Below are 26,857 nucleotides of genomic sequence, written 5' to 3' on the forward strand. Positions count from 1 at the left end.
ACACGAGATCAATTCCTAGAACTTTTCATTATCCAAACTCCAAGAACACATTAACCTGTTTAAACACTACTTCTCCTCTGACTCACCAAAAGCGTATCTCATCAAATAATTAAAATCATTAAACCCTGACTGCATTTCTGGAAAATATTAGTATCTTACACAGATGTGCCCTGGGGCAGGGTCACTCAGGTTTCAAATCCACTCTGGATGGCCTATGGCAAAGTAAAATTGTTTTCATTTTTAAAATCTTTCACATTCAAAGATTCCAAAAGCCTCAATGTACAAGACTTTGGCTTTTGTTACGTTCTGGCAGTATAATGTAGTTTAAGCACCCGGACAACAGATACCCCAGGTATGAATGCTGACTCTGTCATTTATTAGCTCTGTGACTTAGGCAAGTTACTTAACCTCTCTTTCCTTCAGTTTCCTTATCTGTAAAATGGAGACAGTAATTGTATATACCTCATAAAGTTGGCACGATGACTAAATAAATTAACAGAAGTTCTCACAACAGTGAACAGGCACATACGTAATCAATGAATTCAAGTTATCCTTCATACCACATAGTATTTTAATGATTTTTCTAAACTTTATTAACTCTAATTCAAAGTTTTATTGAAGTTATTCTGCATTGCTCATTTTTTAAATTAATCTATTTGGATTTTGATGTTTTGTCAAGATTTTTCTTCCCCTTATTTCACTAGATGTATTCCAAACAAGGCAATCTGAATGAACCACTATATTCACCACTACCCTTCTTGGCCAAACTCTTGGAATCTTTATGAAAGTGAGGAAAAACTCAGGTTACTTCCTCCCAAGAACCACAAGTGAGATGGATAACTTCCTCACACCCAGTTCCTCTCTGAAGCACCGGTTACAGTTACCTGGGTTTCGAACATCTCCTGGCCCTAAACTCCTACTACACTATCAATAAGACTATTCATTGTGCCTGATATGATCAGCAATCCTTTTCAAAAACGGCTATATCTTTCCAACTTAAAATATATAAAATAAGAAAGGAGAAGGGAAAATGCACACTGTTTGTTACTCTGTATGGGGCCTCAGATGTTGCAAAACTGATTTAACTATCAGCCAAAGGTTGGGAGTAAATCAGACAAGGAAAGTTTATTTGGCAAAACTAGTAATTTGTTAAATATTTTTATTTCAGGAGGAAATAATGACCAGTATACGCTCTATGCCAAAAACTTTACATACATTATCTCATTTAATTCTAAGAAGCCTAAAAACAGGCCTTCTGATCCTCATTTATAAATACACAAAGGTTTACTGAGTTCAAAGTAACTTGCCCAAGGCCACAAATTTGAGCAGATGCAGAGTCAGGACTCACAGAAACAACAGCAGGTTATTTTCTTGAGGTTAAAGCAGAGAAGATACTTTCTGAGAGACTTATTAACTTATTTACAATTAGAATCCTTACCTAGGGCAGTAGAAAAAAGTTTTAAAATGTTAAAACAGTAGAAAGATTTACCACTTCATTCTAAAAAAAACATATTTCACTGCATCTATATGGATCTAAAATTCATACTAGGTATGCACATAAGTGAATGCCACATACACAGATTTTATAAAATTGTAGAAGGACCAAACAAACCCATCTGCTTACCTTTGGTGCATGCACACAGCCTGTCTGTACCCGAGCAGTAAATGACAGAAACAAATGTGTCCTGTTCTTCAGTGCCCTCCTTTTTGGGAGGTTCCACTTTGGCCAAAATTTCAAAATTTGAAAGATCTAATATTTTTACATATCCTCCCTGAGTGGTTATTACCAGGTGTCCAAGAGTAGAAATATCAGCCTTTTTTTCTCTTTCAATGCCATTCTTTGAGGTTAACTGCATTTCCTCAACAGGCTCCTCACAGTCATCTTCTCGATTATCCAATATATCTGGTGGAAGCAAAATGAGCGAGGTAATTGTGTCCTGGGGGTCTTTGATATGTTGGATTTTTATTGGCTCCTCTTCTAAAGTCACTATCCGAGTGGCATAATTCATTTTATAAAGTATTAAATATCCACCACTAACGTTCCTCTGCTCAGGCTGAATTATCAAAGGAGTCTGTACATCTGCTGGTGATTCATGTTGGATTACACTAATATTTGCACCATTCACTACAGCAAGATTTGATTCCAGCTCGCCTTTCCGTCTATTACATAGTGCAGAGTTTAATTTATTTAAATTATTCAAGGCCTCTACTTGATTTATTGCACTCAAGGATTCAACAGGGCATGTCCGTAGTCCTACCAACAAATGAATTCCATCAGCACAAGGAGTTATGGAGTCTATACAAAGATTCTCCTCCTCTGCAAACTTTGGCAGCCTCAAGCACTGAACCAAAGTCCCAGGCTTGGGAAACACAGAGTTCCACTTCTCAGAATCTGGAGAGGTAAGGTTGGCTGCTGCATCTGCAAATTGCTGAATATAAGTCACAGGAGGATCCTGCAACAACAACTGCTCCTGACTATCCAGCTCCATTTCAATAATCTGTGGAACTGTAAAACCATCATCGTGCAAACTTTTACTCATTATATTGTTCATCTGTGAAAATATTTTTCCTGCTTTCTCATCAGATTCCTTGATACTATAAAGAAGCAAAATGGGTAAAGTCCTCCTTACCAGAGGAGAATTTAATTCTGAATTAGTACAGGACTCATTGTCAGTTGACCCTTGTTCTGATATACTTTCACCCTGAGTTCTGCTTAAACCATCCAGTGACCTGTGAGAATTACTACTAATGGGTGAGGTAGCAGGAGATTTATATGTTAATAAACCTCCAGCTAATAAACAAGGAAAGGGAATGTTGTGTTGTTCCTGGTGCTTTTCCTTTGTCTTTTCACTCTTAGAGTTTGTTAAGCAAGGATTTGCCCCAAGTTCTTCAAGATCCTTAACAGTATCTTCAAGCACATTTGCAACAATCTCCCACTGGAGTTTTTCAGGCTGCTGGAGAATGCTGAGTGCTGTTATATCAAGGCTCACTTCCATGGCTTCCTTCTGTGATGTGTGCCCTTTGAAAAGGAACAATATTCATTAGAATTGGCCTTGAGAATGCAAATCAAAATCTTTAGTAGGGGCACCTGGGTGGTTCAGCTGGTTAAGCGTTTGACATCAGCTCAGGACATGATCTCGTGGTTCATGGGTTTGAGCCCCACATTGGGCTCTCTGCTGTCAGCACAGACCCTGGTTCTGATCCACTGTCTCCCTCTCTCTGTCCCTCCCCTGCCTCAAACTCGCTTTCTCTCTCAAACATAAATAAATATTAAAAAAAAAAGAAAAAATCTTTAGTATATGGGGCACCTAGGTGACTTAGTTGGTTAAGTGTTCAACTCTTGGTTTCAGCTCAGATCATGATCTCACGGTTCGTGAGTCACATACAGCCCCATGTGGGGTTAAGCACAGACAGTGCTGAGCCTGCTTGGGATTCTCTTCCTCCCTCTCTCTGTGCCCCTCCCCTGCTCACTCACTCTCTCTCTCTCAAAATAAATAAACTTAAAAAAAATCTTTACTGTAATGCTTACATTAATTTTTTTTTACACATCTAATCGGTGCATTATAATTACATAAGTGGAAGAATTTTAAGTATTTAAAGGGAAGTTAACCAAATCTGATATAAATTTACTGAGAAAAACCACTGAGGCCATTTAAGAGAGTCAAAATCATTTTCAAGTCAGAATATATTCTCCTGACAATGTAAGCAAACCTTCCTCCCTTTTTAATTTAGGAGAATGGTTAAAGAATGGAGACATTATTGGCATCAAAATAATACGAGTTCTGCCCTTCAATTCTAAACCAAAAAACACTGCATACCATTATAACTGTCACTTAATTACTTTATAGAATATCCACGAAGTGTTATTATAGGGTCAGTTCCTTCTCTTTTACCATTTAAAAGGAGCCATAGCATCCTCTACTCTCTCCCACCCTACCATGCTAATTATCAGTTGATTATCATAGTACACAATGTAACTCTAAGTTCAGCTTAGAAAAAAATTATAACTACGAAGGAAAAGTTCCAAAAATATGTCATTTTAAAGAGAAGCATAAATGTCTTCTGTGTTATCTGCTAATTTATACTATGTTTAGAGTCAACTACATTACCCCTTAATGAATGACCTTTTGTGTACTGTGTGCTCTTCAAGCTGCCCCCTTATAAAGAGCACAAAAGTCATTTCTCAGTCTCAACACTCCAAACATGCCATGTCTCTCTACACACAACCCTGTAAGAGAGGTCACTCAACCCCTAAACCAGATATAATCTCTTGATACTGAACTGAAAGTCTGAACCAATCTGCTCTTTTTCTCACCTGCAAAAAATACTATCAGTCAGGCGACAACATTATTAGCAACAATAACAGCTAAGTATTTATGACAAAGAAAAAAAACAGTGGAACTGGCTTTATAAATTTAGATAAGAATACAAAAGAGTAAAGGAAATAAATATAAAATAAGCAAGGAAACTTGCATGAAACTTTGAAAGCTGCCCAAGTAAAAGAACATGCAAGTGAGATTCATGGAACATCATACACTTAACACTGAAAGTTCTGTTCACACCATCTCTGTTACTAAATCATCTACTACTTCTTCAAAATGCTCAGTGACAGCTTTATCTATTATTTCCCATTTTCTGAGGATAATCTTCTCACTTCAAATAATGTCACTATTATGACCTAAAAATGAAACCATTTCTAGTTAAACAGAAGAAAATTTTGATTATACACTCAGCAATTTAATTGTCCTAATGGAACTGTTCATTTATTTAACCACTCATTTGGCTACAGTCATATGCACTCTGTCCATATTGCCATGTATTAAGTCTAATTTAGATGTGAATTTAGATTTGAAATTAAAAGTTGACAGTAAGATTCTGATAACATGTAGTATGCTATAACCAATCTTGAGGATGCTCAACTATTAACTGAACTAAACTGAAACTTTTTAAATTATTTATTTTAAGTTATGGTCAGAAATCTATTTTAGTCTGTCTATCTACAGAGACATAAAAACAAAATAACCATAATTTACATACATTAACACACATTTAAGAAATAGAAGGTGGGAGGCACCTGGGTGGCTCAGTCAGTTAAGTGTCCGATTTCAGCTCAGGTCATGATCTCACGGTTCGTGAGTTCCAGCCCCGCGTCAGGTTCTGTGCTGACGGCTCAGAGCCTGGAGCTTGCTTTGCATTCTGTGTCTCCCTCTTTCTCTGCCCCTCCCTCACCCATGCTCGCTCGCTCGCTCTCTCTCAAAAATAAAAACACTAAAAAAAATAGAAGGTGGGACTATTAATAAAGAAAGGCAATACAAGAAGTGGCATTATTACTCTGCTTCTTCCCAGCTACTTAAGCATTCTATTTCAGAAGACTGACAAAGCACAGTAACAACTGTTAGTACAGTAAGAAAATCTGTTATCTCATCTCATAAATTCTCAAACCTACTGGACTACCAAACAAGTGTTTATACTATACACCTAAAAACAGACTACAATACAATACTGTCCTGATAATCATTTTGGGAAACCAACAGTTCTATATGCCAAACCTCCTGAGGGTAGCAATGAGGTTTTACCTAAGTATTTTTCTAAAACTATCAAATTTCAGTTTGAACTCCTCTTCAATCTCCTGTCACACACTCTTCCCACTCTTTACAAGAAGCAATATATCCTTACTACTATTACCTATATCCTCGGTAATACTGCCCAAAGGCCAAACTTTTCTCTCTGACATCATCTAGATAACTTCAAAAGTCATAACCTTCAAACGAAAACAGGTAAAAGTCTCTTAGTCTCCAATCACATTTTTGAAATTAAGAAATACATTCCACAATTCTTCAGACCACATCATTCACTTTGATGGGAATCATCTAAAGTTGGTAAATGTTAAGTTTTGAAATAGCATCTATGAGTTATTTTAGATACCTCAGGAAAAGAACACATCTTCTGTTCATATCACAAGCTTCCATAAACTCACCAATAATCTTTCAATATAATAAAATTAACTTAGAAGATACAGTAATCCCCCTTCATAGGCGGGGGATATGTTCCAAGATCCCCAGTGCACACCTGAAACTGCGGATAGTATCGAACCCTATATATATTACATTTTATTCATATACATACATATGATAAAGTGTAATTTACAAAAGAGGCACACTAAGAGATTAACAGCAACAGCTAATAATAAAATAGAACAATTATAATAATATCCTGTAATAAAAGTTATGTCAATGTGGTCCCCCTCAAAATATCTTACTATACTGTACTCACTCTTCTTGTGATGATGTGAGATAAAATGCCTACATGAGGAGATGATAAAATGCCTATGGGAGGAGATGAAGTGAGGTGAATGACATAGGCACTGTCTTGTAGCATTATGGTACTACTGACCTTCTGACCATGTCAGAAGGAAGGTCGTCTGCTTCAGGATGCACCACAGGTAACTGAAACCATGGAAAGCGAAACCACAAGTAGGAGGGAGGGGACTACTGTACATATTTTCCTACAAATGAATTAACTAGTTATAAATCCTACAAGGAGGGAATTAAAAATTTTGAACCAGAAGGATTTTTTTCTCTTACCATAGCTACCTTTTAATACTACATATGGACAACAATCCCAACCCTAAATGAGGTATCATAGAGAAAGTCAACAAAAATACATGGTGACTTTTTTAGATACTGGAAAGTGAGGTAAACAGGACTATAGTATCTAAAGGAAGTATGAAAGAGCAACTAGGCATAGATGAAACAGATAAAAGTAGAAAAGGGAAAAGGAAACTGACCAAAGAGACATTATAATTACAAAAATACCTACTGAGATCCTTAGACCCAGAGAAAAGAACAAAGCTACAGCATACAAAGGAAAGGTTATGGTTAGAATCAAAAACTTTGAGAGCAGAAAAAGGAAAATTTAGTTCAAACACTTCACTTTTCAAAGGAAAAACTAAGGCCCAGAGAGTTTGACTTGACAAGACACAAGAGTTAGTAGAAGGGTTCAAGTTCTAAACAGGTCTCCAGGTGACCTGTGACCAGTTTATTATTTTTATCAGATTAAGAAAATGCAATTGTAGCTCTTTTCTGTTTTTACAAAAGGACAACAAAATGGGAAAACAGCACTATCTTCATCAAACCAAATTTTTTTTGATGAATCTATTCTTTATTTTTCAAGAGCTAATGATACAATTGTATATTATTCAGGACATTTCCCTACTTTAAACATTTTTTTCATTGCTACGAACTACCTCAAAAGACAAGTTAGGTTTAACCCCAAATCTACCCCAAGGTGTAGCATTGTTTGGGGGCTTTAAAAAATTTTCATGACAATTTAGAATTTAGAAAGCACTCGCCATTCTATAATTACTCGAATTTTTGACAACTGTTCTATACAAAGCTGTGTCTCTTCCACACAAGTTACACATATCCTTAGTTCATAAGATTTGACATTACAAAACAGCCACAATTTAATAAGTCACTTTTTAAAAATACCGGTGCTTCCCAGGTTCTATGCTTTATATATTTTTATCTTAATCAGTCCCCAAAACTCTAAACAGATGTTAACATAATTCTTTTATGTATTATTATGTATTAGGAAATGCATTCAGCCTATAATAAATAACAGAGTTAGAATTTGAATTCTGATATAGAAAAATTATTTTAAGATGTACTATTAATTAGCCTTGCCTATTATATAAAAAACTACATTAAAATGCAAAGTACAGGGGCGCCTGGGTGGCTCAGTTGGTTAAGCAGCCGACTTCGGCTCAGGTCATGATCTCGCGGTCCGTGAGTTCAAGCCCCACGTCAGGCTCTCAGAGCCTGGAGCCTGTTTCAGATTTTGTATCTCCCTCTCTCTGACCCTCCCCTGTTCATGCTTTGTCTCTCTCTGTCTCAAAAATAAATAAACGTCGGGGCGCCTGGGTGGCTCAGTCGGTTAAGCGGCCGACTTCAGATCAGGTCACGATCTCACAGTCTGTGAGTTCGAGCCCCGCGTCGGGCTCTGTGTGACCACTCAGAGCCTGGAGCCTGTTTCAGATTCTGTGTCTCCCTCTCTCTCTGACCCTCCCCCGTTCATGCTCTGTCTCTGTCTCAAAAATAAATAAACGTTAAAAAAAAAAAAAAAAATTAAAAATAAATAAACGTTAAAAATAAATAAATAAATAAATAAAATAAAATAAAATAAAATGCAAAGTACAGTCTTTCACCCTAATATGTCATAAGATAATGAGAAAGGCAGCACTTACTCGATTGCCTTAATGTCTATGATTTTATATTTTAAAATATATTTTAAAATTTATTCTCTATTCACCTGTTTTATTTTGGGAATAAAGAATCTTAATTTCAGTATTACTTTTATATAACTACAGAATAAATTATGCAAATAAACTGAACACATTCTGTCTTAATGTCAATTCCTTGACACCTATGACAAAACTTCAGTGGAACTATCACTTCAGGGGTGCCTGGTGGTTCAGTCGGTTGGGCGTCTGACTTAGCTCAGGTCATGACCTCACAGTTTGTGAGTTCAAACCCTGCATCGGGCTCTGTGCTGACAGCTCAGAGCCTCTGCCCCTCCCCCACTCATGCTTGCTCGCACGCCTGCGCGCGCGCTCTCTCTCTCTCTCTCTCTCAAAATAAACAAACATTAAAAATAAAAATCACTTCAATCTGTTTGGCTTGAATATGTACCATTTAAAATATAAGTATGGGACTCCATATATACTAATTCAAGACCTCTAATGTGCAAATTTGAGTTTTCTGTGTATATTAGTGAAAATTCAGAGTTTGCATTAACTGAGAAATTTAGAATTAAGTAATATTTAGCTTTACCTACAAATGAACAACTGCAAAGATTTAAAAAAACAGACTAACATTTTTTTTACATACCTGTCACAGAATCTGATCTGGAATGCTCTTCACTGTCTGAATCCTCCAGTAAATCGTCACTTAAAGACAAAGCAAAAAATAATTTAAATTTCCAAAAAAAGTATACATGAGACAAAGAAAAAAGTACAATGACCACTGCCTTGTATCTCAAATATAAGTATCATACAAAACTATTAAAACTAGCTTAAATGACATATAAGTAGTCTGAGATCATAAGTGACTAATAATGCTGGTAATGGATTACCTTAAAATCATGAAATAAGCATCTGCTTGGAAAAGGGTGTGGAAACCACTAAGAATCTATAATAAAATTTGTAGGGATATGAAGACCGTTAAGGTATGACAGAAAATAATCTAGGTAAATAAAAGGATAAAAGAGAGAAGCAGCTAATAACATCAAGTACAAACTTTTAGTAGCAAAATTTTAATAACACTGTGTTACAGAATTCCGGAAAGCTGTCCTAGAACAAAATAAAAGAGCTACTAAATAGGTGTGTATGTACACGTACTCACACACATGCATGTATTTCACTTTTGTTTTGTATTTGGTTGGTTTTGGAAGGGGTGATAAGAACTCTGTGACAAGCAGGGAAACTATTACAACTCAGAAGTCAGGGGTTAAGAAGAGACAATAGTTCCTCCTTTACTCTTCACTGTGTCAAAAAATCACCAGCCTCCCTCTTGGCATTATCTTTATCCTCACTCTCTATTGTTCACCAACAAGAAAAAAAGTAACAAAAGATCACTCTGGCACAATATTAGGCTGTGTCTGTACTCTAACAATCAGCATTTCTACAGCAGTGCTAAAATTCTGATGACCTCAATTACAAAAATAAAAAGATTCATTTTGGAGGAAAGTAAATATTAATTCTCCCTTTTTGAAACAATGTATTTCACTTACAACTGAAATAACCAGGTACTTGCTTTAAATGAAATATAAGTTAGTAATTTCCGTTTAAAAAAAGTTTGAAATATGGGGGAGGGGGAAGACTCAGACACTTTTGACAAATTCCTGTGTTTTAAATTTTTCAAGTAGAAGTAACTGTCCATAAAACAATTTTGTGCTATAATTTAAAACAACAACAAAGAAAAATGTGCAGAAGTTCAAGATCAGTTGCTGATTAGCCTCAAACTATTTAAATACTAACTGGCTGGTTTCAGAGAAGTAATAAAGATACCGGGAAAATTAAATCCCAAGAGGAAATATTAATGATTGGGAATTACCCATAATGAAGAACTCCAAACCAAGATACAACAAGCTTCAAGTATCGAAAGGTTTTTACATTAAGGAAAATAACCAAATATTACCCACCTATAATGAAAAAAAGGTTAAAAAAGTAGTTGTATATTTTAAGGAAGAAATTCAAGGCACCTTGATAGGCTTTACAAATAACTTACAATATTACAAATAATGTTCCAAAGGGTTGCCAGATAATCACCTTAACAGACAAAAAAAAAAAAAAAAAAAAAAAAGGTTCTTTCTAAAGTTTTTCAAAATACAGTTTTTTCAAAATAGCTTATGACAGAAAAATTCTCATACCATTACATAATAAAATCATGAGTAAAATGATTGAATTGTACACTAAAAGGGTGAATTTTGTGATATGTAATTATACCTCAATAAAACTTTTAAATATGGGTTAAAAAACATAAATACATATTAAAAAATTTAACATATATATATATTAACATAACCGAATGATGTGAGTATGGGTACTCTACGTTTCTTCAAGTTACTTCTCTGTATTGTCTAATTTTTCTACTTTAAGCATGCATTAGGTATATAATACACACTACATTTCCTGAACCCTTGTACACACACAAAATCTTTTGCAGAGTAATAAATGTGCAAAATAAACCAGATATTATAAGTAAGTTTTAAATGGTTAGTTGGGATTATCTGTTTTTGAAAACTGAAGATTACAGGGATACCTTAGTTTTGATACATCAATACTATAAACAACTTCAAAATTAAATGCAGGAAATTTCTACCCATTTGAAAAACATAATATACAAATGAGACAAAAATGTTAATTCATTAAAATTAAGTGTGTCCCCAAATAAGTATTCTTCTTTCCCAAATAAAAATTCTTCTCTGAATGAATTCAGAACAAAGAAAAATGTTGCCTTTTAAGTAGAAAGGGTTATAAACAATTCGTGGGCAAACTATACTACTAACTACTTTAAGCATCTTGGCTAAGCTTTAATCTGTTCAATTAAATATTAATTCTTCAAGCTAATGAAACTCACAGAGTATATTTTAAAACCAAATATATTGTATCTTGTAGCACAAAATCAGTAGTAGTTTAGTTCATTATATTTACTACCAGTGCAACAGAAATCCTGCTGCCTCTGGGGGAGGGGAAGGCCAGAGAGGGAGACTGAGGTTAGATATGAAGTTCCACCTCTTCGGCTTCCTCCTGCCACCCCAACTTAAGAGTACTCTTTCTGTATGATTCGCTTCACTTTCTCAGGAGAAAAGTGTCCTTCTATCCTAGAAAGACTGCCTCTTAAAAGTAGGCAGAGAGGTTTATATCCCAACTCCAGCACACTACCCCACACAGTACCTGCCCACCTGAAATACTGGATACACGTTTACCAAAAATGTACATTTTACCTAAGTGAGTGTGTGTGTGTGTCTGTGTGTGTGTGTGTGTGTGTGTGTGTGTGTGTGCGCGCACGCGCGCGCATCGGCGTAATCTTAAAGAGTATGTCTTGAATTCAATTTTTAATCCCCAAATTACAAAACCCCAAGACAAAAGTTCTAATTAAAATCAGTGTTCAGGGGCACCTGGGTGGCTTAGTTGGTTGGGTGTCCGACTTCAGCTCAGGTCATGATCCCGTGGTTCATGGGTTTGAGCCCCGCGTCAGGCTCTGTGCTGGCAGCTCAGAGCCTGGAGCCTACTTTGGATTCTGTGTCTCCCTCTCTCTCTGCCCCTCCCCTGCTCATGCTGTCTTTCAAAAATGAATGTTTAAAAAAATTTTTTTAAATAATAAAAAAATAAGTAAATAAGTGTTTAAAAGCACATACTAATTTCATCATCTTATATAAATTTTCCACTAAGAAAATCACAGACCTCAAGCACACTTACTTTCTAGTCCTATTGACAAATGTGCTCAAAACTCAAATTATAGGTCAGGTGCTTTCCCATCAAGTTCTCACAGGGATTTATAATAACTAAAAACAACCATGAAGCTTTAATTCAGTCTGTTCCAGAGCTCAGGCCACATTCATTTACCTACCCAGAATTTATACATTATCATTACCAAGACAGACTAGACAGAGCTAACCTTCCCAACTAATATATCATGAATTTTCCATTAATTCCCTTAATAAAATAATTCATACTAATAAAATTTTACATGAGTTCTTAATGAAAACACACGCCATCAAAGGGACTATGAAGCAAAATACTGTTCAACCACGAACTGTGGCATATAACATCGATCACACATCAGTAACATAAGAAGCCCCTGCAAGTGAAAAATGATAGACCTCCTCAGCATCAGGGCACCTGACCATAGTTAAATAGGCTCCATTTCACATTGCTACTCTCAGAATCTTAAAAGGGAGTAGCTTCTACTGCCTACCACAAGTTGGGTACTTTGTGGAACCCTTTATTCGGTCCACCTGACTACACTGCAGACATTCCTCTATAGTTCTAGCCGAGTTCAGAGCTACAACTGCAGTGTCTTGGGAGACGAGTGGGTGAAGTGAGATTATACTTTGACTCTCTTACCCCCACGCAGATCAAATACAGCTACAGAAATCAAGACTGTCAGAAAAGCTGAATGGAAAAGAATCCAACACAGCATTTTTACCAGAATGTCTCTTTAGCAATCATGCCTCAACTCACTGCTGACTACTGATAAACTATTTTACATAATTGGGTCATCTTGCCTAGCCAGAAGTTTTTTTCACTATCCAACGGTACTGATACAATTTAAGGTGTCAATGAAAAAAAGTGGAAACCAAAATCATTTGGTTCAACTGCTCTAGGAAAAAATATACAACAAGATAAAACTTCAAGTATAATCCGAGGATTTCATTTCATTATTTAGACTTTATTTTTCAGTGCAGCAATTATTTCCAGTTGGCACAGATTGAGACAGAATATAAAAGTACGTTTTACAGACTATAGCATTTCTGAATGAAAAACTTTTCTCAAGAATCACAGAGCTCTTTCAGATCTAACAACTGAACATTTATTCTCCATTCTCTTGACCTAATATTTTTTTCTGCCTCTTTAATTAGAATTAAGAAAATATAAAATTTAGGAAAACACCTGACTTTTATAAATGCCACTAAAAAAAAAAACCTCACATACCTATCTCCTTCTAATTTGGGTATATCTGAGCAACTGGAGGAGTCTTCCAGCCATGCCAAAGTTGGTCTCCTGGATTCAACTGCTGAGCTTGGCTCTCCCGACAGAATAAGCTGTTGTACAATTGCTGGATCATAGGCATTAATTTCAAACTTTAAGTGCACCTAAACAAATGAAAAGCCTAAGTTTAAAACTGATTTTTTTCCTCAACTACTAATCTATCACTTCAAAATTGAAACATACCTTCATAAGTTTGGAAACATCCCATATGCAGATCTTTCCTCGTTTTGTTGCAGCAGCTAGAAAATGAGGGCAGCTCCCCGACCCAAAGCAAGATATTCGGTCAGTTCCATCCGTACAAGGAAACTGTGCAGGACTTGTTGCGAGAGTGACTGACAACGGCACATTCTGTGTGTGCTCACCTTTCACAAATGGGCAGTTTGGGGAATGTCTCTCGTGTTCAGACCTTTATACAGATTAAGGAAGGAAAAGTTTACTGAACAACATCAAGCTGTTAAATCTGTAGATTAAAAGAGAACTCCAGGATCTTTCCTTTTTTAAAAAAACAATTAATTAGACTTTATTAAAAAGACTCAAATACCAAATCACTCCATCTGATCAAGATCACTAACATCCTACCACTCACTTTGGTAGCAGTTACTCTTCACTTGAATGGATTACATAGAAGGTCAGTCTCAAATGACACAGAACACTACAGTATAATTTATACTCTATTAACATACTGATAAAATTGTTTTAAGTTCTGATAATTCCTCACAGTTTCCTACATCTGTAAATAAATAACTACTCTGTTTCAGTTTAAAATTCTCCATAAAGGTACAACAGGTAATAAGAATGTATTATATATTTGAAATTTGAGAAACAAATATATCTTAAATTAGATCTTAACACATGTACACACACAGAATGGCAACTAAGCAGAGGTGATAGATGTATTAATTAGCTTGATTGTGGTGGTCTTTTCAGAGTGTACATGTACCAAAACATCAAGTTATACCCCTTAAATATATGTAATTTTTACATGTCAAAGATCTCTCAATAAAGCAATTTTTAAATTATATATAATTATATGCATACTTACATTTATCAGTGGCCACAATATAAATGATATAGAGTAAAAACTCAACGAATGCCATTCGTAACACAAAAAATCTTTTAGTAAAGATCTGAAAGCAAAAAGATCTACAGAGTATGGATAAAATGACCTAGATTAAGAACACACGTAGGTGAATAGGTGGCTCAGTCAGTTAAGCACCCGACTCTTGATTTCGGCTCATGATCTCATGATTTCTGGAATCGAGCCCCTCATTGGGCTCTGGGCTGAGAGCACATAGCCTGCTTGGGATTCTCTCTCTTCTTCTCTCTCTGCTCCTCCCTCTGCTCACTCCCTCTCTCAAAAATAAACTTAAAAAACAAACAAACAAAAAAAGATGCGCAAATACATCTTATACATTAACTACAGGACCAGACCAGATAAATAACCTCTAAACAAAATTTATTTTGGGGGGCGCCTGAGTGACTCCGTCAGTTGAGCGTGGGTCTTCCACTCAGGTCATGATCTCATGCTACACAAGTTCAAGCCCTGCCTAGGCTCTGTGCTGACATCTCAGAACCTGGAGCCTGCTTCAGATTCTGTGTCTCCCCTCTCTCCCTGTCCCTCCCTGGCTCGTATGCTGTCTCTTCCCCTTCTCTCAAAAACAAATAAACACTAAAAGAAAAAGCTTAAAAAAATAATTTTCTCAAATATTGAAAGCAGGATCAACTTTTACACTGAAAAAATTATCTCTCCAACTTTGTGACTACTTTGTTTCTTTCTGGTTATTCTTTTTTTACTTTCACTAGCTGTAATTACACAGCATTATTTGAAATGCCACGATGTTTCTACCAAAAAAAGTCTTTTTTTTTTTTTTTTTTCATTTCCATGGCAAAGAAATAAAAACTATACTTAAAAAATATGCTATTCCTTGGGGTGTACATATTTCTTTATACAAGGTACCTACAACTTACCTATATCCATATGTAAATCCTAGATAATCTGTAATACACCGATGTCTTACATAATTGCTTTTACATGGCATCCCCCAAGCATATATTTCAACTGGATTCCCTCCAGCTAAATCCTAATATATTTTTCTCTTTCCTAAGTTTTAACTTTTTAATTAAAATGTTATTTACACAACACATGATTATAAAGCTAAATATCACTCAATTATAATATCCAATCCCAGTAATCTCTTTTCCCACCTCCAAATGACCACTTTTATGAGTTTAAGTGGTATATTTCTAAAATATTTTTTATACATATAATATAGGGTTTTTTCATTTTAAAGAAAAAGTACTATTATATGAATCATTCTACAACAGATCTTTTGATAAAATAACATACCTAAAAGTTACTGAAGGTGATTAATAGAGAGCAAACTATTGATTCCTTTTATTTTTACTTGTTGGATAATAGATTTTATGAGTATACCATATTTTGTTTGGCTATTCCATCCTGACAGGTATTTAAGATGACTCCATGTTTACAACTGCAGCTTCCAACCATTTTTATGCCTCTTTGCATACAAGAGGAATTAGTTCTCTGGGGTAAATAAGTACAAGTAGAATTAACAGATAATAGGGTGTGCTCAATTTATTTTTTAAAAACTTCAATCTCCCTCCAAAGTAGTTCTACTGACTCCCACCATCAAAATGTGAGAGTCCCATTCTCCACTTGTAAGTCTTCCTTCTTTTCCCGCTTACAGATTCAGAAGGTACCTAGGCTCAGCTCCCCAGCTGTGCTCAATCTTACCCATTTAGAACACTGTCCTCAGGCCATCAAAAATACTATCAATTGCTCAAATTTGAAGAATCCTGAATCCTTCCTTGGACAAAGAAGGGGTAGAATCTTTGATTCTCTGACCAAGCTGAAAATCTGAACCAATTCCCCACAATCAAAATATTTTTGAATAAACTTATATTCTATAAAATCATGACATAATTTTTCAGGTGGGTTAAATAACTGAGGATCAGCCTGAGAAACTAAAAGGACACATTAAAATGGTTTCTAGGGGTGCGTGGGTGGCTCAGTTAAGCATCCAACTCTTGATTTCGACTCAGGTCATGATCTCACAGTTCTTGTGTTCAAGCCCCACGTCAGGTTTTGTGCTAACAGTATGAAGCCTGCTTGGGATTCTCTCTCTGTCTCTGTGTCTCTCTCGGTCTCTCTCTCTCTCTCTCTCTCTCTCCACCCTCTCCCACTCTTGCAATAAATTAACTAACTAAACAAATAAATAAAATGGTTTCTAAGGGTGACTAGGTGGCTCAGTCGGTTAAGCATCCAACTCTAGATTTTGGTTCAGGTCATGATCTCATGGTTTGTGTGCCCCAGCCCCACCTCGGGTTCTGTCCTAAGAGTGTGGACCTGCTTCAGGTTCTCTCTCCCTCTCTCTCTCCCCCTCCCTCGTTCTTGCTCTTGTTCTCAAAATAAATAAACTTTAAAACAAACAAATAAATAAATAAAATGGTTTTTAGGGGCACCTTGGTGGCTAAGTCGGTTAAGTGTCTGATTCCTGATTTTGGCTCAGGTCTTGATCTCATGGTTAGTGGGTTCAAGCCCTGCATCAGGCTCTGCGCTGACTGTGCAAAGCCTGCTTGGGATTCTTTCTCTCCCCCCCACCTCTCAAAAATGAACATTTTAAAAAATAATAAAATAAAATTGTTTCTATATCTTGGGGTGCCCAGGTGGCTCAGTTAAGCGTCCGACTCTTGATTTTAACTCAGATCACGTCATAAGATCGAGCCCTGTGTTTAGTGCAATCTGCTTAAGATTCTCTCTCCCCTGCCCTCTCTGCCCCTGACCCACTCACATTCTCTCTCTCTCTCTCTCAAATTAAAAAAAAAAAAAAAAATTGTTTCTATACATATATAAATGGTTTCTAGGGGAAAAGACTGAGTTCCAAATAGAACTTTAACCTAAACTGGAAACTGCATGTGTTTGACTCGCAGTCCACAGATGTTTCATGCAGTATACCCCATTGCAAGCTGGAATCCATGCACACATTCCAATAGACTTTAGCTAGTTCACCCCATTCACATCAGCTGATTAACATTCAGAAACCTCAAACTAATTTTACTACAAAAGAAATGATGTATCTTAAAACCAAATCAAATCTTGGCTCCGTCACTTATTAGCCATATCCCCTTTGACAAATTTTATTTTCTGTATTTACATTGGGATAATTCCTATCTCACTGAGTGACTATAAGGATTAAGTTGGGACTATTCTCCATTCTCTCCTATAAAATGACGATAATAATATCTACTTCATAGGGCTAATGTGAGAATTAAACAAGTTAAAAATATATAAAGTGCATAGGATGGTATGTGGTAAGTGGCATTATATAAATACTTGTTATTATAATTACTATTTCTATTAATAGGACCTCAGTTATTCATAAAAATTAGGTTTTGATACATGCTCTCTAATGTTTAACCAAGTTCTTCCCTTTTTCTTTTTTATGTATTTATTTTGAGAGAGACAGTGCTAGCAGGGGAGGGGCAGAGAGTCCCAAGCAGGCTCCACACTGTCAGGGCAAAGACCGTGGCAGAACTCAAACCCACAAACTGTGAGATCATGACCTGAGCCAAAACTAAGAGTCGGGTGTTTCACCAACTGAGCCACCCAGGTGCCCCAAATATTTAACCAAGTACTAAAGTTTCATCCACTAGAATTCAAATTACCACAGACTCCCTAAAATTACTTCAAAGTTAAAAACGTAAACTGTAGGGTGCCTGGGTGGTTCAGTCAGTTAAAGCGTCCGACTTTGCTCAGGTCATGATCTCATGGTTGGTGAGCCTGAGCCCCACATCAGGCTCTCTGCTGTCAGAATAGGGCCCACTTCAGATCCTCTGTCCCCCTCTCTCTCTGGCCCTTCCCCACTCAAGCTCGCTCTCTCTCTCTCTCTCTCTCTCTCTCAAAAATAAATAAACATTAAAAAAAAAAAAAAAACTTTAAAAAAATGTAAATCATAAGGCCATCCTCTATGGATTCCCTACTGATAGGCTGCCCTCAACAGACCAGGATTAAACTGCTGACGTTTATCATGCTGTATCAGCTTACTTTGTCAAAGCCTTCTGGTTTCAGAGCCTAATTCTATTTCTTTGGCACTTCTCCCATGTAGATTTTAGGAAGTCAAAGACCTTAGCTACTATACGCCAACTGATGTGACAGAGCATAACACTCTCATTCTCTTAGGACTAAGGCAAAAATACAGATGGCAAAAAGGCAAAAATATTACTCTATCTAGATGAAATAAGGAAAGTTTAAAAGCCTACTTATAGGACTAACTTAGCCTATCACATCCAGAAAAATCAAAACTCACCAAGGTTCATCAGTAGGTTCCCAACAAACGAGACATACGCTACAAGTAAAACACATGGCTCTATCATCTCCAGATGAGGCAGGCTGCAAGTTTATAAAGAAGACAAAAAGCTTAATATTAAAATAACCTTTTAATGAAAACACTTCTTAAAAAGTTCATAATTTTAGGTAAAATACCATACTGAGGAAAAGACAATCTATACACTGGTCCCAAAAATACAGTGAGTGCCCTAATGCTTAAATATTCGCTTTATTTGAAAAATCGTGTTTCATCAAAAAATGAGCACTAAATCAAACATGGAGGCACACACATACTCAATCTCTGATCTAGCATCTTCTAATTGTATTATTAAAGTATTTGAAATACAGTTAAATATATAAGGAAATAGAGTCTAATGGATTTTATTATTAAAAACAATATCATACAACAACACAAGAAAGCCAAGTAAAAAAGGAAAGCTAACTAGTGAACCTAATTTGTGTCATATTCTTCAAGACACATGAAACAAAATGCCATATATATAAAATGTATCAAAATCTGAACATATACGTCTGAAAACAAACATTAATATTTTTGAGCACTTACTCTACTTAGCACCTACTATGACCACAGATGTAGTAAATTTACTATATAGTTAAAAAATATATATATCTGATTTCTGAAAGAAAATAGTTATGAAGCATTAACTCAGCTGTTAGTTACTTGTAACAAATATTTTTTCCTTTTTGTACACAATACAGGATATAGGAGATAGCCAGTCAGTATTATGATCAAATGTCCAAGAATAAAACAACTCACACAAATGCAAAAACAAAAGCACACAGCAAGGTTGCATAAAGTAAGTTTTTGAAAGAGTATTAAAATGTTGATGATTTTACTGAAGACTACAAAAGCATACTGAAAAACATGTTTTCTGAGTCTTTTTCACCTGATGATAAAATCCAGCTTGAGCCATGGGATCTGGTTGTGCCCATCTATAGCCTACATGAGGCCATGAGGTAAATGTCTCCCGTCTGTTAGCTTCACTATACATCAATGATCTAAAAGTAAACATACTTTATGTAATCGAAGGTAGGCATCAAATTATAGTGACGCTCCTATTTAACAATGAAGAAAAATTTTACTAAATTATCAACAAAAACTGGGAATGGACTAATGACCAAGTTCCAATCTGTATTTTAAACTAAAAATGATTACTTTTAGCAATTTCCCTTAAACAGTGTAGGCAAAAAGAAAAGATTGACGGCTACAAGTGATAATTCCAGAGACAGATTAAATTAACGAATGTTGCAGAATTACCAAGCAGAGAACAGAAAATCTAGAAACGTAAAGATAGAGAACCATATGCTTTCATCATGTGCCAAGTTTTACATAAATGGATAAAACCACAACCAAAGGAACAGTGGTTTTATCTCAACCTTGTTGAAAAAGTATTTTCTGGTTTAAAAAAAATTTAAGTAGAAAGCAGTTTTCCTTCTGTTCTTTCTCCAGAGAAATCCTTTTCCAGGAAAGCTATACCCTTCAGGGAATTATCAAAAAAGGAAATCTTCATATGTTTTCATATTAAAATATATAGCTTGCTGTGACTAAACCTATAACCTAGGCTATGTTTTTAAGTGAGTTTTTTTAATTTACTTTTTAAATTAAGCTCTATGCCCAACGGGGGGCTCAAACTCACAACCCCAAAATCAAGAGTCACATGATCTACCAACCAAGCCAGCCAGGCACCCCAACCTAGACTATTTTTTAAAGAATGATACCCAATTTAGAAAAAGTCTAAATGGCTTCAAGAAAGAAAGAACTGGTAAGCAAAGGTTATTCCTCCAAATACAAAAGTCCAAATGATAAGAGGAAGGGGGAAAAAGAGAGAAAGTGGTATAAAGGTCATCACAGTGAGACCAGAAAAATACTTTTCTCTAAATTCTTCCCTAAATTAGCACATAATTTCTTACAATATTGCCAGGGAGTTTAGGTTTAACTCATAGTTGTGTTCTGGTTTAAAAAAAACAAAACAAAAACAAAACAGGGGTGCCTGGGTGCCTCCGCTGGTTAAGTATTTGGCTCTTGAATTCAACTCAGGTCATGATCCCAGATGGGATTGAGCCCCACATTGTGTGTGGAACCTGATTAAGGTTCTCTCTCCCTCTCTCTCTCTCTCTCTCTCTCTCTCCTCTGCCCCTCATCACCGCTCGCTGGCTCTCACTCGCTTTAAATTAGAAAAGAAAAGGGAAAAAAACAAAGTTGTTGGGTTAGAAAAGCCTTATCATTCACAGGCTATAAATGTCTTCAGGATTTGTGTCAGACAGAAAACTGTCCACTTACTTATATTACCAAACAAAAGAACAACAGCATCTAACAGACCCTGACTCAAACCTCCAACAGACCTAAGTTCATGAATGTCCTTATGAGGTTCCTAGATGCATTTTTACTGAAAAAAACAGCACAGACTACATCAAAATTAGTATTTTGAGACACTTAAACACCTCCAGAAACACTGAATATCCTATCCACTGAACGCATTTCCTAAAATAAGACATTTACCACAGCTTGCATGATTTCTTTAGAAACCTAGCTACTGTTTGCAAAGAAAATAGCTCTGAAGGGCTGTTTTATAATCTCAAGATAGGCACAGCTCTAGGAAAAGAAATACTTATTCCAGGTACATATTTCCACCCCCCTCTCCAGACATAGTCTAAGGAATATTTTAATGACAGCCATACTACCTATTACCTAAAAGCTATTCAGATTATAAATGGTAGTTTCTACATTTTACCCAAAAGACACAGATTGCAATACTGCTACAGAATATAAAAATCTTTCCCAAATGTTAACCAAAAGAAGTTATTTATATAATAGAATCACTCAACAAAAAAATAGGCAACTGATTAAGCAAAAGTCTCAAGTTTACCAAGACATAAGCTAATAAATATTGCAAACTAATGTAAGAGCCACACTTAATAGAAGTTAAAGCTAATTTATTCGGTAGTGCCTTTGTTAACATCAGCATGTACTATTTATAAATGTACTTCAGAAAAAAAGCATAGGAAGTTATAATTCACATCCAGTGAAAATGTGAAAATGTAAAATTTTCCCCATACATGGGAAGGCAAAGGTGAACTTATCAAAATTGCTAGATTTAATATTTCCTTATAGCATTTCTAAACTTCAGTACTTTTAGTAAGAACCTGATATATGTTATTTCAAATTTAACATTTAAATGAACATATTACTGACTTTTTAATTAGTATTACACAGAGTAGGACCTCAATGAATCTCTACTGAAGAAAATACTGGCCAAACTAAGATTTTTGTGAACTGCTTAAATCCAGGGAAGGAGGCACAGAAACTGTAATTCAATATCACCCTGATTTTTCAACTCTTCTCATTTTCTAAGTAGGAAACAATATATAGCTCTTCTACATGGATTCTGGCATAGCTTTTCAACTTATAAAAATTTATCTCAAAGGTCACAAAATTTCAACCAGGCAAAATTCTTCTTCTCTACTGAATAATTATATTTTTAAGTGGACTCAAATATTTACTATGTACAGAGCTGGAATTTTCAAAGTACAGTTTTATGGCCTCTTTAAATACCTCCCAGGCACCAAAAGAAATTATTTAATCGCAATTCAAATACTAATTCACTTCAGTATTTTGATACGAGAATCTGAATGGTTTTCAAAATTATTTTGAAATACATTTTCAATCATAATTAAATTTTTGTTATTCTTGGTTAATCAAAACCTAATTGGTTCAATTTCACTGTCACATCTCTTCATAAGCAAGGTTATACCTGTCCACAGAACGGCCTGGCCCCACTCCAAGTTCTGGACGAGCACTAGGTAAGAGGTAAGACAATCTGTCCATCACTGAGGATGCCACAGGTAAGGCAGCAACATTTTGATTTATTTTCTTGAGTTCATTCACAATGGCACTGGCAATGGACTTCAACACATGATGAGGAAGATGAAATGTAACTGTGGCCCACTGAAATAAATTGGGAATGAAAGCAAAGAAAAATGTATTCAACAGTTTAAACCAAAACTATAACTTATACATTACAAAATAAAGAACTACTTATCAGTTTCAGGTCAGTTTACTCTATTAACTCAACATTTAAAGCAGAAACTTGCAATTATAGAAAAAAATGAAACCTCAATTAGAAAAAGTTTAGAACCTGATGGTAGCACATCTTCTTACGTATGCATCAACAATTGAGGATAACGAAAATCATCTGTTGTTTTTCATATTCCTCCAGCACATTTACAATGTTAAGCACAAACTAGGCACTCAAACATCTCCACTCATAAGAACATACTTGTGTATATACTTGTGAACATACTTGTATATATACTTGTATATATAATACTTGTGTGTGCATGTATGTGTGTGTGTGTGTGTGTATATATATATATATATATATATATATATATACATACATACTTATATACTTGTACAGTGTATCACTACTTGGCATATGAGGATTTACTTCAGTTTAGCAGACTCTTATGTATTTGTTGTTAGTTAATTCAGCGAAGCAACTAAAAGCACAGATGTTGTAGTTACACAGACTTGGATTCCAAGACCATCTTCATCATCAACTATGTGACCCTGATCAAATTAACTTCATTCTCCTGCTTCTGTGATATGGGGAAAAACAAATACCTACTCACATAATGTTCTTAAGAAAATTCAAGTGAGAATTGGTACAATCTTTAATACAGTAAGCATTCAACAAATATTAACTATAATTATTTAACATAAAAATTATTTTAAAAGTTAGAAAGCAAAGATGCTCAGTATTATCCTTCCAGAGAAGTAAGTCTATAAAACCATTTCATTTTTATATCCTATCTTTGCTCACCTATGGTTTCCACGGTGTCTAGTACATTCTAGGCAGCCTACTAAATTATTACTTATCTAACTAGAAAAACTTGTGGATAGAGACACGACTTATCTTGCTAAAAAGAGAGACAGAAAGAAATTGAAAGCCTCTTACTTTGTTTCTAGAACTAACCCATTCATAGGTCCAGAGCCTCTTGCTTGAATCCCCTTGAGAAAGGATACTACAATATTGCCCCACTTCACTGTAAATCATACTTCAAGCCTTCCCCAAAAGCACCTGTAGACGACATTCACTACAGTCACTGTCCATGAGGAAATAGAAAATATTATGATCTTTCAGGCACTACAAAGCAGTAGCACTGAACTAATTTAAAACATCACTGTGGTCCACTAGTGAAAGTGGGGATTTGTGGTGGTCAAGTGATTAATGGAGTTTTTTCCCAAAGTTGTCTCAGTGAGCTCTGTGGATCCCCGTACCTGTGTTGTAGTTATTTGTCCCATTACCAAATGCATAATAGGAAGAGATATAAAACAGACAACTAGAAAAATTTCCACATTGTTTCTCTGGTCCTCTCTAAAAAGTAGTAAAGGAACAAAGGCCAAGCGGAAGCACCTAGAACTTCCATTCTCTAGAAAGCTACTAAACCAGAACAATACCACATTCTTGAGGAAATCTCTGAGATTAATGCCACTTTAAGAGACCTGATAGATACAGGGGAATTCAAACTATCTCACCTTCATTTAACTTCATTTTCATTTATCTCACCTTCATTAATTGGCCTGTTTGGCCAATGCAAAATGTAAATGGATCGGAAAGAAAAACTGTGGATTATAAACTATCAGGTGACTTCAATTGCAGCTGCTGTTCCAGATGACGTATCTTTACTGGAGAAGTCAACAAATCCCTTGATATCTGGTAGGCAGTTACAGTTTTGTGAAATACTCTTTCTTTATACCAATTTTTAAGGACCATCCAAAAGTAAACTGCTTTTATATGGCAGTAACACCCAAGCTTCAGTCTTACCCTGGGACTGTATCTCATGCTCTTTAGCGTATCTGATCTGCAGAAATCTTGATGAACTTAACATCCTGCAGACCACCACACTGGTCTACTACATCATGCTGTAACACACTATAGCATGACGGTGATTGGTCTGGATGAGGAGAAAGTAGCAAGGAACTTACATGCCTTAGTAAGACACACGCAAGCCACAGAGGATCAATAATACCCAGAAAAACTCAGAGTCCTACAGCTTCTGTGAAGTTTCTGGAGGTACAGTGGACTGAGCATGTCAGGATAGTCCTTCCAAGGTGAAAGACAAGTTGCTTCAACTTACAGAAGCAAATACTGAAAAAGAGGCACAATGCTTGGTAGGCCTAACTGGATTCTGGACCCAATATTCAGTATATGTGAGTGTGCCACTCTATCAATTTTCAAAGAATACATGAGGCACAGAACAAGAAGCTCTGTAGCAGGTCCTGGCTGAATCACGAGATATTCTGCCATCTGTACCAGTGAACACATTCAATGACATGAGAAGTGTGTGTGGCAAGTGAAGATCCTGAAAGGCCTATCTGACAAGCTACACTGGAACAACTACCAGCACAAACATTAGGGTAAAGCCATGCCCTCTTCTGTAAATAACTGTTCTTTTGAGAACAGTTTCTGGCTTCCCAGTCCTGACAGAAATTAATACCAATCCATGAAATATGTGTCTGTGCGATCAGAGCTGCCCAACACAAACTAGATGTTATATGTTATATAGATGTTATACACCAAACCATAAAACTGGGCACAAAATACAAGTTTCCTTCATTAGGTGATTTATAAATCAGTCTTGAGAAAGTCCAAAAGGCCAGTTTTGGACAAGGTGAATAAAGCAAGTAACTCAGACTTCTTCAGTACCTACTCTTGTTATAATCCCGCCTTCTCATTCAGCATTGATGGCTTCACAGAGAACTACATAGAAGGTAAACGTGGAAGAAAAACTTTGGCTCTGATTTACAGATGGTTCTGCACATCTGTACCACCCTAAAGTGATAGCTACAACATCACAACCTCAATCAGGATAGTAGTGAAGGTAAATCTTCTCAGTGGGCAGGACTTCAACCAGTATATTGGCTGTTCTCTTTGTCTGGATTGAGTACTGCCCATAAGTAAAGATCCTCACTGATTAATGGACAGTAGCTAATGTTTTGGCTGGATGGTCAGGCATTTGGAAACATCAGGATTGTAGCCAAGGGTAAAGGTCTATGTACAGACCTCTCAAAATAAACATAGAATGTGAAAATATTTATGAAATACACAAATGCTCATCAAAAAACATCTACTCCTGAGGAAACTGACAAATTATACACATTGTATTAGTGTCACTATACGGTTGAGACCTAAACATAACTAAATTTTAGTAGTTACTATCACCTAGGGATACGTAAAATATTTTTGGAACTTTGTGTCTCTCATTTCTGGGGACAGGGAGAGGGAATCTTCATTTATAAAAAGTAAAAGCATCATATTCTTGTTGTATCAGTATTAAAGGTTCAGGTATGTACAGAAAGTGTGTATGGAGATGGTGAACAGTCAAAGGGTACGCTGTGCCAATTATCAAACTATGATCTCTCAGCTCCAAATGGACCCTTTATTTCTCTTCCCTATCATGCTAGGGCTAGGACTCTGCAAACTGCATTTCTTCTTTGCCAGCCGGTTTCCTGTCTGTCAGGTTCTGACACAAGGAACACAGGATGGAAACTCGAAAGCACGATGGGGGGGGGGGGGGGGGGGGGCGGACGACTTCCCCTTGCTATTCCTTGTCACTACTGTCAACGCTGTTTCAGCACAGGACCTGGTGGCAGCAGTTGATTCTTACAGTCTCCAGCATTTTGTTTTGTTTATTCAGCATTCCCAGAACCAGTCTCACAGAGCTCCTCAGAAGCAGTAACACCAGCCAAGCTGCACCTCTCTTCAGAGATCTGTGTCTCAGCTCCACAAACTCCAATCCCCAAACTCCTGAGGTACCAGCTGGGCAGCAGCTCCTCCTGAGAAGTCTGAGTCCCAGACCCATAGGGCCTATTCTCTAAGCCTGTATGTGCTGACAACCCTCATTTCTTGTTCCTCCAGACCAAGGTGAGAGCTGCTTCCCGTAGTTACTATCTGTGTGTTTACTCACGGTTTCCATTTCACTTTTTCAATTTCCAAACACAGGTTAAAATCAATTCTTTATGATAGATTCTCTCTGTTGAAATGCATAGTATGGTTTCTATTTTACTAAATGTCTCATCAATGGAATAAAAGTTAATGTATCATTGTAAATCTATATTAAAAACTCAGTATCAGGAAGGATACAGCTGATCTGACAATTAATATCAAAGATACTCAAGATACATTCTTAAATTTAAAAAGCAAGATACAGGG

General features: G+C 36.1%; 1 protein-coding gene across 9 annotated transcripts in view; it reads right to left on the reverse strand.

Moving 5' to 3' along the window:
* The window catches only part of BIRC6 (baculoviral IAP repeat containing 6), a 224,370-nt gene that overhangs the window by 166,265 nt on the left and 31,248 nt on the right, over positions 1-26,857 (reverse strand). For all 9 annotated transcript variants that reach the window (XR_006200904.1, XM_042933289.1, XM_042933288.1 and 6 more), the window contains exons 4-10: positions 22,394-22,587; positions 19,529-19,640; positions 18,601-18,683; positions 13,457-13,679; positions 13,217-13,377; positions 8,889-8,947; positions 1,625-3,019 (exon numbers count right to left, since the gene is read on the reverse strand). Coding sequence is in view for 8 of the 9 variants with exons in the window: in XM_042933289.1 (XP_042789223.1) it covers positions 1,625-3,019; positions 8,889-8,947; positions 13,217-13,377; positions 13,457-13,679; positions 18,601-18,683; positions 19,529-19,640; positions 22,394-22,587 (2,227 nt within the window). In the remaining variant the exon portion in view is untranslated. The remainder of the gene's footprint in view (positions 1-1,624; positions 3,020-8,888; positions 8,948-13,216; positions 13,378-13,456; positions 13,680-18,600; positions 18,684-19,528; positions 19,641-22,393; positions 22,588-26,857) is intronic.

The sequence above is a fragment of the Panthera leo genome, chromosome A3 (assembly GCF_018350215.1).
Source record: "Panthera leo isolate Ple1 chromosome A3, P.leo_Ple1_pat1.1, whole genome shotgun sequence".
NCBI lineage: Eukaryota > Metazoa > Chordata > Mammalia > Carnivora > Felidae > Panthera > Panthera leo.